At 44.7% G+C, this 14,382-nt stretch overlaps 1 protein-coding gene across 3 annotated transcripts in view; it reads left to right on the forward strand.

The window, feature by feature from the left end:
* The window catches only part of RNLS (renalase, FAD dependent amine oxidase), a 71,189-nt gene that overhangs the window by 39,577 nt on the left and 17,230 nt on the right, over positions 1-14,382 (forward strand). For 2 of the 3 annotated variants that reach the window (XM_061446490.1, XM_061446498.1), the window contains exon 5: positions 13,629-13,802. The exons of the other annotated variant lie outside the window; for it this stretch is intronic. In XM_061446490.1, the coding sequence (XP_061302474.1) occupies positions 13,629-13,802 (174 nt within the window). The remainder of the gene's footprint in view (positions 1-13,628; positions 13,803-14,382) is intronic. 3 annotated transcript variants of the gene reach the window in all.

The raw sequence follows: 14,382 nt of genomic DNA on the forward strand, positions 1-14,382 counted from the left end.
ATAAACAGAAAACAGAAGAGGGGGATATCATGATGCTGCTAGATACGTTCTTTGTGTGTCTGCAAGTTTGATATTGTGTACAGTTGTGGTTTTTGCCTTTTGCCTTTTCCTGGTAACGAAGTAGATGTGTTCCAAAAGAGAAAAATATGTTAATTTTTTTGGTCTTAAGTAGAAATTTCCAGTGGTCAGCTGAATCCTTCCTCAGTAATTAATACAAGAGAGCATTTTATGTAGTACTTATTTAAATTGAAATAACTGTGTTGTCCCTTATTTAAAGCTGCGTTTTGATTCTGTGAGTGTGCATTACCACTGGGTAATACTGCAATACAGGTACTGACTTCAGTTTAGTAATAGGGAAGCATTGCAAGCAGTCGCTACCAAGACCTTGTGGATGAGCCTCCAATTACCACGCTTTAGCTTTCCATGCCTTTAGTGTCTTCCACTGTAGTTAGTGGGGAGCTGCAGCCCAGTAGCCAGAAAGGTCAGGTAGATCTAATTCAGTTTATTTATGTGTTTATTCTGCCCGAGTCAAAACACAGAGCAGTAAGTCAACATCTTTCTTTGTTGTCTTGAAAAGCTTTTAATGCTGTTTTGGCAACTAGTGTCATATTTAAATAAAATATATCCTCTCAACTTCATTATTCAGCTCAGTGCTGTGTACAGTAGGTGCATAAGTTATTTGCTAAATGTTTTATGATGCTGATTATGTAAATAATGAGCTTTTTACATTTTGGCACCAGAGAGTAACAGAACTGTGTGTAGTACTTTGTAACTTGATGTAGGAAGGAAGCTCTTCTAAGTCCTAATTAATTTGCAAATTAATCCAGATTCATCTTCCTGCTGTGCCATGTCGTTACAGAGGACTTAGAAGAGCTTCCTTCCTACATCAAGTTACAAAGTAACTTTTGCAAATTAATTTGCAAATTAATCCAGAGGAAATTGTGACAGTGAGCTTTAATAATTTTTTTAGGTAAGATTTTCCAAGTCTCTTAGCTCAGAGATGGGATCTTAAGTCTATACAGAGGTCTCAGGATAAAATCAGATTTTGTCAAAGATGTCTTCAGCTTCTGTTGTCTTCAATCACAGAGACTATCAGGCTTTGCAGAAGAGTCACACATAATAAATGTTGCTCTGCCTATAGCATGAAAACTGTATTTGCAGTCATGCTACTGAGCATTGTATGATAGCATGTCATATATATATTCTATAGCATTACCTGTGAATGATTGCAGACTAGAAACTGGAGCGTACACGTGTGCTATATATTTTATTTGGACTTTTTTGACTAATTTGTTAGGGTTCTTTGTACGGGATTCTAATTTCCAAGCATGTCCAAAATCCCCTGGGTAATCCTGGGTGGTTTCATTCCTTTGCTGGAAGGAGTCAGTCTGTCCTGACCTGTCCAGTCTGTCAGGTATCTCTTCTCACTCCCAGTCAAAACTGGAAGAAATTTCCCAGCTAAATCATAGGCATTTTGAACCATTACGAGACTGTCTTTCTTTCCCCAGTGGTGGTGTAAGTGTAAGAACAGTTTCGAATGTGAAAAATCAGTTATTGTCTTCTCCTTTAGTTTTATTTGCTTATAATGTCATATCCTATTCTTTCCAAGATGGAAGCTTAACAGAGATTCATATTTTAAACCAAGATGTCATTAATTTTGAATCAAAACCATATATACAAAAACCAACAGTGAATGGAATTTCTGTGGTGTGTTGTGTGTGAGCATGGCATACGCTTCAAGTTCGTGAGGCTAAAAAGTTATGTGCTGTCATTGTACACATCTTCAGGGGCTGTGCTGCTTCTGATGGCATCACCAAAGCAATTACTAGATTTCTGGTTGTCAGGTTCTGCGCTTACAACCCAGTCATCCAAATAATGAGTCTGAAAAGTTCTCCATAAATAAAAACACAAAAATTGTGAATCTAATGTCAATGCATTAAAGCCATCTGCAAATTGGACACCAAGAATATATGCTGAAGAGAACAGCATGGAGCTCCTCAGCTGTGTCTAATTGAGCGTACAGGTTAAGAGGAAGCTATGGAATTGGGGAAAGAGGACAGAAGACTGTTAAATTTAAAAATTGAATTATATATTAAAAGTAAAAAACAAATACTGCTTTGGACCAAGGTTGGTTGTTTTTGTAAGAAGTATGACCCGAGCAGAAGTAATTAAAGGGAGAGAAAGCAATGATAGCTTTGCAGCATGCTCATATACCAGTCTCCTACAACAAAACTCCAAGTTATTTGCCAGTTTGGGCTGGAAGAGGCAGGCACTGGGCTTGGCCTTTAGGGTGATGGCAGGGTGCACGCACCCAAATGCGTCAGCTCTTAGAGCAGGATGGCCCTTTCAGAGCTGCTAAATGAATGTTAGCACAGCAGCTGCAGCACAGTCCAGTGTTTGGCCAAGATCTTCCCTGGTTCCTTACCTCTCCTGCTTTCTCATCTGCCCTTCATCCAGGAAGCTGGACGTGGTGGTAGCTTGCCAGCTTTGTCCCCAGTCCTAGTAATGGTGCAATTTCGTTTCTCTGATGACAGCAAAAGTTGACTCAGAGTGTGTGGTGGTGTAGGAGACTACTGTAAATGTTTCATGTGAAAACTGATGAAGGTTTTAGTGTAGTAGTGAATTGTTAATCATCTTGTCAAGAGCTGCTGGTGGACAGGTATTCAAGCTTAGTTCTCAAAATCATAAACTTCATAAAAAAAACTTGTCTTTTTTTCCCCAGCATCTTTCTTTTCCATTTAATCATTTGTGTTTCTAAACACACCTTACCTTCATGTGCGACAAATTTTAGATAAAGATTTGTGCGAAGTCAGCCAGGACTGCAGTGATTTGAAATACGTTTTAGTTTGAATGCTGCATACACGCAGGAGGGAGCATTGCGTTGCATCCAGGCAGGATTATTCAAATAAAAGTGAGCATAATAAGCGAAGGAAAAGTAACACATGGTGTATTAGTGAGTATTTTAATGCAGGTATAGGCGTGGCTGCATTTAACTGTTATAGTGCTTTTTAAATACTCTTGAGCTGTTTGATAAGGAAGCTGGACTTAAAACTGAAGACTTTCTCATAACCTCTGCTCCCTCCTACGCAAAGGCAGAAGCAGGAACAGTCTGCATCTTGAAATGGACATTGCGGTGGCAGAGGGCCAGCGTTGTGGCGCAGTGTCAGGGTTGATGACTGTGCAGAGGGGGATTGCCTGAGAAATCTGTCCTTTGTCACGACTCAACTAGAGAGAGCTCAGGGCAGTGCCTTCTTTTCCAAGAGAAAAGGCCTGCACAAGACAGCTAAGGAAAAAGAGGTTGTCATCCAAGGAGGCTTTGTTACATGAAGGTTATGATAATGTGCCATCCTGAATAATTCATCTCCTGAACAGAGCTATGGCAGCCCTCTGTCAGCTGTAATAGTAAACTGTATCTCCAGGTACTTAGCCGAGCTGCCTATTCTGCTGGGCAAGAGTTGTGTTAAAAATCTCTTAACTTGATATCTAGGCTAAAAATATCTTTGTTGCAGTTTAACCACAGTTTCCTCTTGAACTTTTAAATCATGGTGATCACTAGCCACTTACAAATACTCTGTCACCAGCATCATCTGGTTGATGCGTTTAGACTCGCTGTCAGCGTGTCACTGTCAGTTGCTGCAAATAAAATCTTAAGCAAAGCAGTCTAAGGAAATAATGAAACCTTTGGGAGGCTAAAGTCAGTGGCAGGGTTACTGACAATGTAGCTGTGAGAGAAGCGTGTGGGCACAGAAATAAGGTATGGAAAAAATGAAGGAGGTGGAGAGAAACCTTCCTAGTCAAAGGCTGAGTTGAGCACTAGGCGTTAAAGGGGGCTTGTGCACCAGCTTATCCATTTGCTGGAAAATAAGCAACACCTACCACAATCCGTCATGAATTTGTCAGATTTTCTTAAATCTGTGTGTCTGACAGAATGTTCCAGAAGGTGGGAGAGAAAACAAGAGGAAATGGACGGGACATTTTCTTTCTCTTTGTGTCATCCCATGGCAGGTTGGCACTTGGAGTTGTACAAGGCTGATTTTGTTTTCAGAAGAGGAAGCAAAGGCCCTAAAAACTGGGGCGGCTGGGCAGTGATAAAAGCTGGTTTCCTCCCAGGTTGTAGGGACCTTTTGCCATCCAGCCTTGATGGTGAACATTTCTAGGGATGAAAGGAATATTTCCTTTTCAAATATGACAAAGCGGAAGCTGGTTCTGAGGCACTGCATAAGCCGTGGTCACTGGCAAAGCTTCAGCTGAAGTTTTTGCTTGCTAAAACTCAGGGAGGAAGCACGCAGGGTGACTAGAAGAATCTTTTCCCTCCTGTAGTCCTTGTGGACAGATACAGGGGGATGTGACATCCCTTGATACAAATCACAGTATCCTTCAGAGTATTTTCATTTTTTTCTGATTTCTTACAGCCCCAGCAGGGCTGTTGTGCTTAGCAGAAACTACTAGCACCATCATACACACCTGTGTCAGACTGCTTGCTAGGAATGTCTTAAGAAAGTGCTGAAAACAGGCCCACAAGGAGCTGGAGTTACACTGAACTGGGAGGATACTCTGGAAAACTCATGAAGCTCAAGCCAGGCTCTAATGCTATTACAACCAAAGCTGAAGCTGTCAGATTAGAAGATTAGGAGCTTCCAGTACAACAAGTTAAGACTAAAAAAGGCAATTTTTTCCTGAAAAAAACCTGCAAGTCCAGCATCCTCATATTTTGCTACTTTGATAGCACTATCATTCCTTTAAAGTACTGCTGTAAGTTTTATTTTTTCAGTGTTCAGTGGCTGGTAAAGTCTAGGTGGTTCTACATTTACAGTTACCGTGGCATACCTAGTAAGTGATTTTGAACATATCAAGTGATAGATGTGTGCATTAAAACACCAGCAGTATCTGGCTGTTTGTTGTCTTTTCTGGAGCTGCTGGTTGTCAGGATACAACATCCTCTGTACCATCAGGACTGGATGGTGGACCAATATAAGAACATTTTCCCTCCCCATTCCTGGAAGTCTTTCAAACCAGGATCTCAATTTGTTTACCCAAGTTTGCCTACACATCCTTATGTGCATGCAAGGGCTGGATGCAGGCATCCCAGCTGAGCTCTGAAATCATGTGGTGGCTTGAGAGAGGTAAGTATCCACAAGCTTTTAGAAGTACTAAATTAGGAATAACAAAACTTTCCAAAGCAAGTATTATTTAAAATGCATCTTACATTGTAGCATCTGCCTTTACTTGCAGTTCTGAACATGATTTCTCCCTGTACCCAGCATCTGTGACTTACAGTGACAAGTACATAGGACTTTGTGTGAAGTATGTGTAACCTATCTGCTTCAGTTACCAGACTGACCTGAATCCTTTACTGACCCACCATGTCTCTTTCCCCATCTCTGCTTGCTCAAAGTTGCAAGTCCAGTCCTTGCTAAAGCTTCTAACAACTGCTAGTGGTGAATGATAAAGGTGCTTTCTGGCTTCTGCAGTGCCTTTCTCCAGATAAAGGTGCATATTGCAGTACCCTCCCTTACTTGCTGGGAAATGACTAAACATTGAGGGTTAAACCTTGATCATCCTCGTTGGTTCTTAGCCATCAGAGCAGCTGGGTTTATTTTTGCTTCCCTGGCCTCAGTGATGGTAGGCAGGGCTCAGTTCTGGACTCCTGAGTGACATGGTGCTTGTGCTCCCAGCCTGCCAGCTGAAGCGTCGGCTCTCTTGCTGGCTCTAATGGGATCTCTTGTCTTCTCCTTCACACGCCATGAGTGAGGCAGCAAGGTGACATTAAAGTACAGGAACAGTAGATAAAAGGCCCTTACTGTATTTATTGCGTGTTACAGATAAGTAATCCACTCTGCTGTCAGTGTCTAGAGAAACAGCAAATAAAGTATACATGCCCCTTGCTTTGATGTGATGAAATCTCCAGAGGACATTTACTTCAGTGGCATTTGCAGTGCAGCTGTAGCTGAGTCTTTCAGTGGAAAATAGAAGATTTTCATGCCTTCATTCATTGCTTTAAAAATACCAGTATGGCTGATTCTTATGCAGACCACTTCTGTGGTCTGAGAGCTGGTTGGTTTTTTTTTTTCCAAAATGTTATTAAAATAATCTTAACCATTTCTGTTGGAAAGGGAAAAAATAATAGTTTTGTGGCTTCATACACAATATTAAAACAACAGTCTGGTTTTCCAATAAAAGTATGGAAATTCAAAATGAACGCTTACTTCATGTCATGAGAGCAACTTGTTGGCCTTGCTAAAATGCATAATGGATGGAGTAGGGGAAAAACCTCAGTCTTACAGCTCTTAGCATACAGTTCAGCTTTTTTGTTGCTGGATTTCAAATTTGACATCACCATCTTACTTGTCTAATCAAGGTATAAAACCAAAGTTTCTATAACTTTGAAGCAGTTTAGAATCCAGTAAATCAGACATTACTTTAAAAAAACCTAAACAATAATTAAACAAGTTGTTTAGCAAAGGTACATCAGTAATTCTTGCACTTTTAAATTTTGAGATATAAACATGACTGTTTGGGACAATGGGTATTAGTCATTTCTGGTTTATTGTTTGGTCAGAAAGAGCCCAGAGGCATCAGCCAAGCTGCATCATGGGAAACTGTCCAGCCCCTGGGAAGCATGCTTTCCTGGTGTGAGCAGGGCATCCCTGCGACAGGGCCAGAGCAGCTGGGGATCCCCATCCTCAGGAATGTCCTGATTTACCCTTATATAGCCCCCGATGACTTACTGCAGCTGCTTCAAACCTAAGGCTGACCATGAGTCCAATGCACTTGTGTGTGGGGTGGCCAGCACTGCGACGCTGCCCGTCTGTTTCTACCCCGCAGGTTTCCCTCCAGCTCTGGCTTACCCAACAACAGGGCAGGACTGAGTGTGGAGAGACTCCTCAGTGTTTCTGGGCTTCAGTTCTTGTCAGTGAGCAGCCTATCACTGTCAGTGAGTTGCCTTCTGCCACTGAGCAGTATAACCAGGTGTCATTACTCTGTACATTATTCAGTCTCCCCAAGGCTTTGGAAAGGAACTTCTTCCCGAAGCTGTTCCTTCCCTCTCTGCTGTGAGCAGCCTACCCTAGCTGTTTGCAGCCCTTTGATCCACTAAGTCACAGCTCTGTCAAGTCTGCCTGGTGCCCACACCCTCAAAGCGCCTGCCCTCCCTCTTCATCCCTCTCCTGGGAGGGAAGTTGCTCAGCTGGGATCGTTGACTTCCCTCGCCCACTTTCGCCAACATGCCCCAGCCAAGTTCCCTGTGTACCTGTGTACTTAGAGCTGATAAAATTGTAACTTATTTTTGATTACCACAGTGCTATTCAGCATCCATCTCCAGTGACCCGTAACACCTTCTGAAACTTTATAGCTTGCAAAGATGGGTACATAAGCCAATGTTAAGTCTTGAAAGAGGTACTTCAGAGCCAACTGGCTGGCTTGGCTTTGGTGACACTTAATGTTGTACCTGCTGAAGTGCTCCATGTAACAAGCCAAACTAAAACCCGCCAGTCCCTTTCCCTGCAGCAGCCCATGTGTGTTGCGGAGCAGAGGCCACTCTCAGTCCCCCCGCCAGCTGGGCAGTTCATCTCAGATGCATTCCCACAGCGCAGAGGTTCCTGGATGTTGAGCTTTGCTGGGGGAATTTGCTTTGGAGGCTGGAGGAGTTCTTGTTTATTTTCTTTTCCCTGAGGGGAAATGAGTTGCCGAAGTAACCCGGACAAAGAGTAGTGTTTTAGATGGGATATTACAGCCTCATATTTATTTGCTTGTTTATAGGACTTTTATGTTCTTTTGAAGCACAGCAAGAATGCATAACACATTGTGATTATTTATTATAGCTGTAAGAAGGGGGCCTGGTGGTGATGAACATCTCAAAACCCAGCTGTGCAGAGCCCTTACCTGAAAGAGGACAGGGGGAGTTTCTGGATGAGATCTGCCCCTTCTGCCAGGCATTGTGTGTTTAGCAGCAGGTCTGTTCCCTGTCCAGACTCTTGTGATCTGCCAGGAGGAACTGGAACAAGCACTGCTGAAATTGCTAACATCATGTTCCGATTTGGCAGTAAAGATCCCCCGGGATGGTTCCTGGATGCTGGCACTGTATGCTTGTGGTTTTAAATTCATCGCTCGAGTAGGAAGTTAACACAGGCCAGGGAGCTTTTCTAGTGGGGTGGGATGTGTGACGTCCTGTCACGCTGGTATCCTTTCCTCCAGGACAGACCTTCAGCCTGCCCTGCATCCCTGCTTAATCGCCTCCTCATCACAGGCTTTGCTAAGCAGTGGTGCCACACCATGAAATCTCACAGTCCTGGGTGCTTGCAGAAGCTGGAGAGAAGCTGTGGAAGAGGGTAAGAATGGAAGATAGAGATGACAGCTTGCAGGAGACTCATGGAGCTGGGGGAGTCCTGCCATTGCCCGGGTCAACACAAAACCTTTGAATGGCATGAAAAGCTGTGATGAAAGCACTGTCCTGACACAGCCTAGGGTGGCCACCCTGCCAGGCTGCTCTGGAGGTTTGGCATGTGGCCCTACACACCCAAGAGCCCTGTGCCCCAGGGGAGCAACCTGGCCCAGAGGAAGGCAGACGCAGGGGCTGTGAGAATGAAGACCTTAGGCCCACTGTAGGAGAGGACCTGGTTGGAGACCAACTTAAGAATCTGAATGTGCACAAGTCCATGGGACCTGATGAAATCCATCTGCAGGACCTGAAGGAGCTGTCAAATGAAGTTGCTAAGCCACTGGCCATCATATTTGAAAAATCATGGTAGTCAAGTGAGGATCCCAACAATTGGAAAAAGGGAAATATAACCCCCATTTTCAAGAAGGGGAAAATGGATGACCTGGGGAATTACAGACCAGTCAGTCTCATCTCTGTGCCTGGCAAAATCTTGGAGCAGATTCTCTTGGAAGGCATGCTAAGGTACATGAAAAACAACAAGGTGCTTGGTGACAGCCAGCACGGCTTCACTAAGGGGAAATCCTGCCTGACCAATTTGGTGGCCTTCTATGATGGGGCTACAGAACTGATGGACAGGGGTAGGGCAGTTGGTGTCATCTACCTGGACTTGTGTAAAGCATTCGACACTGTCCCACACGACATCCTTGTCTCTAAATTTTAGAGACATCAATTTCATAGGTGGACCACTCAGTGGATAAAGAACTGGCTGGATGGCCGCAAGCAAAGAGTTGTGGTCAATGGCTCAATGTCCAGCTGGAGACCAGCAACGAGTGGTGTCCCTCAGGGATCGGTGTTGGGACCGATCTTGTTTAACATCTTTCTTGGTGACATGGACAGTGGGATTGAGTGCGCCCTCAGCAAGTTTGCCAATGACACCAAGCTGTGTGGTTCGGTTGATAACGCTGTTGGTGAGGAATGCCATCCAGAGGGACCTTGACATGGTTGTGAGGTGGGCTGATGCCAACCTTATGAAGTTTAACCATGCCAAGTACAGGGTCCTACACCTGGGTGAGAGCAATCCCAGGCACAGCTACAGGTTGGACAGGAAAGAGATTCAGAGCAGCCCTGCAGAGAAGGACTTGGGGGTGTTGGTCGATGAGAAAATGAACATGAGCCAGCTTCAGTGTGCACTTGCAGCCCAGAAAGCCAACCGTATCCTGGGCTGCATCAAAAGGAGCGTGACCAGCAGGTCGAAGGAGGTGATCCTGCCCCTCTACTCTGCTCTTGTGAGACCTCACCTGGAGTATTGTGTGCAGTTCTGGTGTCCTCAACATAAAAAGGACATGGAACTGTTGGAACAAGTCCAGAGGAGGGCCACGAGGATGATCAGGGGTCTGGAGCGCCTCCTGTATGAAGATAGGCTGAGAAAGTTGGGGCTGTTCAGCCTGGAGAAGAGAAGGCTGCATGGAGACCTCATAGCAGCCTTCCAGTATCTGAAGGGGGCCTGTAGGGATGCTGGGGAGGGCCTATTCATTAGGGACTGTAGTGACAGGACAAGGAGTAACAGGTTCAAACTTAAACAGGGGAAGTTTAGACTGGATATAAGGAAGAACTTCTTTCCTGTTAGAGTGGTGAGGCACTGGAATGGCTTGTCCAGGGAGGTTGTGAATGCTCCATCTCTGATGGTGTTCAAGGCCAGGTTGGACAGAGCCTTGGGTGACATGGTTTACTGTGAGGTGTCCCTGCCTATGTCAGGGGGGTTGCAACTAGATGATCTTAAGGTCCTTTCCAGTCCTAACTATTCTATGATCTATGAAGGCAGAGGGAGCCCGAGCAGTGTCCGTTGCACATTATGGTTTTCAGAGCCAGCCATCCAGGTTACAGACACAGACAGAGGGTCTACATCATGTCTTGAATTCCTGGGGCAAGATGGGAACCAACAGTTCCTCATCTGGGACATGCTCAGGATGAAGCAAGAAGAGATGACCTTGAAGAGAAGTTCTTGCAATCGAAACTCTCTGGTTTTCTCTGGAACATGCTGTACAGGGTTGTTCTTCTATAGAGAGCATGTATGTGTGGTGCAAAAGCCTGTTCAAGGCAGTAGCGTACCACCAGTATTCTCCATGCTATACTGTTACTGGATCTTGGTTGCAGACCAGCAGTATAACAAACAGGAACCCTTCTGTGCCATAACTTACATGGAGGCAGCTTTGCCAAGGGAAGGTGACAGCAGAGGTCTAAGGGTCTTTGACCCAGTGCTTAGCAGAGTTCCTGAGGTCCCTGGAAAGGAGTTGATCTTCCTTGGAAAGATACAAGGGCAAGGTGGGAGGCAGATGGCCTCAACAACTTCTTGGAGGGGTCATTGGACTGGAGAGGGAAAGGGAGCTTCTTCAAACCCCATCATGCTTGCTCAGCCAGTCCTGCTCTCCTGGGATGGCCTGTCCTCTGGATTCCTCTGTCAGGCAGCTCCAGCACCACCCCCTAGGTGCAAGATGTCTTATTTCTTCTTCTTTCTTCTCCCCAGCTTTTTATGACTTTTATGAGGCATTTCAAGGTTTATATCTGATGGGATTTGAGATGGAATCTAACTAGTGATCTTCTCATGTGCTGGTGATTAGGTAAGGCTGGTATGGGAGTGGATGTTATGTGAGGTGGGGGAGACCAGTCAGTAACCTCAGTTAGGAGAGCACTCTGTACCTGAGGTCACTGCTTCAGGGCAGGAGGCAAAAAGCAGCCTCTGAAATTGGTCTTCTCCATGAAGTACAGAGGAATAATGTGGAGAGACATCTTGGAAAAAATCCACAACTTGATAAACAACAGGATGGGGCAGAGACCTAAGAGTAGACTGGTGGGTTTTTAGGTGAGAGATTGTGAGAGTCTGCAGACCACGCATCCTCCTTTCGAAGGCACCTGTCTGTGATGAGTGGCCTCAGTATCCTCAGTGAATCTTCTCTGGTGGTTCACCAAGGCTTCTGAGACATAGTAGACTTCATGGCTTACATAATGAGACTGTCAGAGGTCCTTGAACAGGGACATGAGTTGTGTCCCTACATATGTTGGAAGGCCACATGGAAATGTTGCCTGACTGGACTAGTCATGGCAAAGACTTTGAACTCAGAACCTGTAGACTGAAATGGTCACCCACAGATTGGTAAGATCAGTGTTGACACCAGCCCTCCTCTCCACCAGGATGGACTCAGGGGTGACACTCTCCCCTGCTTGTCATTGGTATGTAAATAGACTAATAATACATGCAGCCTTGGTGCTGTTTGAGAAAGCAGTATACCAGTAGTGATGGTGGGAATGGAGCTTGATGCATATTGGTGGTAGGTAGGTTTTACAGGTTTGTGGCAGTTGTTGAGGATTTCAGCATAACTGAATGTGCTCTCAAACGTGTATCCTGCTGGAAAACGCTCTGCCAGCGGTTCTGGGCTCCTGCCCCTTGCTGGCACTGCATGACTCAGGAGTGCCTGCATCCTGGCACCATGAACAGAGGTTTGATTTACAGCCCTGGTTCCCAGACTCTCACTTTGGCACAGCAGGAAATACCAGTTTCTGGGGAGAGAATGTGCTGGTGGAGTGACTGTGAGATGAAGATTCTGAGGAGCAGCATTAGTCATGACACGGTCACGTCACACCAGCGTTCTTCTTCAAAGCACATTAACTGCAATCAGATAGAGGTAACTGTTGTGTGGGTATGGTACACAGAATCGTCCAGTCCCACCAACTCTGACTGGAGACACCAGGGCAGGGGTCTTCAGCCTAACACTGCTCCCAGCAGGTGCAATGCTGCAGCTGCAGCAAGTTGTTTGGGGCCGTGTCTGGCTGATCTCCTGGGAGTGGACAACCCCTTTAGTGGACCCTGTTAGTGACCCTGCACAGGATTTTATCCAGTTTGTTGTTGTCTCCCTTGTACTGGGGGCACAACAAATTGCACAGTGTGTCCAGGTGCCAGATTTGGCCTTATCTGAGGGGAATAATACTTTTCCCTTGACCTGCTGGATGCTCTCGCACTGGGCTAGTTGGCCTTCACTGCTGTGACACCTGGCCAGCTTGGCGTGCATGAGTCTGCAGATGCCTCTCACCTGTGGAGCCTTGCATGGAGAGCTGCCCCCTCCAGCCCACCTCAGCCTGTCCCACTCATGAGGCTGGACTGTCTTGGGGCAGGACTTCTGCTGAAGTCTGTCTGAGGATACCACTCAACACCTGGCCTGCTGCCTGTGGGAAGTGCCATGGTAGATATAGCCGTCAGCTCCTCCTTTCTTCATACAAGCTATTCATCATGTCAGTTAAATTTTACATAAAATGAAGCACCTCAGTTATTGTTCTTTCACCTCTCAATATCAAATCTCCAAACAAGCCCAACTGAGCATGCAGTTTCACATACAAGTGGGACACCATTGTGATTTTTTGTCTTTGCGCATCCTGCTCCAGCTCACAGAAGCACTGGCCATCCATTCAGTAGGAAGAAGAGATGTGGTACCTAACTCCACAATTAATCAAACTGTTGTACTTCTCTTTGGCATGAAATAAAATTGGATTTGAATGCGCAGTGGGGCTAATGCTACTTTGTACAGCTTTTTATGAAGATTATAAAATTGAGGCAAAAAGCGGATCTTACTGTAATTAGAATATATAAGAGTTAATCATAGGGAGGAGTGGATTCGTATTTGCTCTGAAATGTTTTAAACTGCTGCAAAGTACCTTCAGCTGAAGGAACTGAACTTCATTATGAACCCTTTGTGTACTGAAGTGTTTTCTACATTCATTTGAGTCGCAACACAGAAGTTGCAGGGCTGTTTTCCCCAGAGGTTCAAGAGTCCCATGTGTTCATTTTGTTGATATGTGAAGTCATTTGAGGTTTTGAAGAGTTATACAATATTTTAGTTGATGTGCTAGAGGCAACCCAAGCCACTTATTCCCATTTATTCACCCTTTGAGAAAAGATTTGGAAAAAAGTCACCCATAATTGAAATTTCAACTCAGAAGCAACTAGGGGAGAACTGGGAGATAAGCTGTCACCAGATGGGGGAGGGTTGCATGTGGAGGCCATACTCTGCATAATGCACCATTAAAACTTCATGAAGAAGTGTCCCAGAAAAAATGTTACAAAGCACTAGGCTTAATATTAAATTCTTCGTAGCAGTCTGGTCATTTTCAGGAAGGAATAATCAGCTTAACCACAGCATTCACATATTTAATGTTCTGAGAGAAGAGAAATTGACTTACTTTTTTTTTTTTTTTTCCCCAGTAATTAATGAAACTCAAAAGCAGCAACTGGAATCCGTGAGCTACTCCTCCCGCTACGCTCTGGGACTTTTCTATGAAGCCGGTACACGGATTGATGTCCCCTGGGCTGCGCAGTACATCACTGATAATCCCTGCATACGCTTCATCTCCATCGACAATAAGAAACGCAATATAGGTCAGTGCTCCCATTATTTCCCCTAAACACAGTGACAATAGAGGGTGTAGATCATGAAAAATGCTGTTTAATTGAGTGTTGCTATTCTCAACAGAGCAATTATTTAACTCCGCCACAGTGGATAGCATTTCATGTCACATTTGGCCTATAATAAAATACACAATGAAAGTGGGAAGGTCCTCAGAAAATCACCACCCAGCACATGGTTTACGTTACTGCATTTATAAAACCAGTGCCAGGGGATTTGAGACATCAAAATATTGCTATTCCAAGAAAGAGCTGGAGTTCCTTTTCTTAAACATTGATTCACACACATGCCAATTTATCTCCCATTATCTATTACAGTACAACTCCTGCCTGTTCTTTCCGCAAAGCATGCTTGCAAGTAGTAATGAGTTATATAATTGAGGCTATTCAGTCCAATTTAGAGTTAGCCAGTGTGCTTTAATAATCACGGAGAACCCTTGGAATGGTTGCGCCATTACAAGTGCAGCTTCTCAGTAAAGCTTGGAGACCAGCCCACAAGGCAGACACATCTCATCTGTTTCTGGAAGATGGCACTTGAGAAAGTATATGTTTT

This window comes from Pezoporus flaviventris, unplaced genomic scaffold, assembly GCF_033815535.1.
Source record: "Pezoporus flaviventris isolate CSIRO_AGI_PZ_B2104156 unplaced genomic scaffold, CSIRO_AGI_Pfla_v1 ptg000001l, whole genome shotgun sequence".
NCBI classification, from domain to species: domain Eukaryota; kingdom Metazoa; phylum Chordata; class Aves; order Psittaciformes; family Psittacidae; genus Pezoporus; species Pezoporus flaviventris.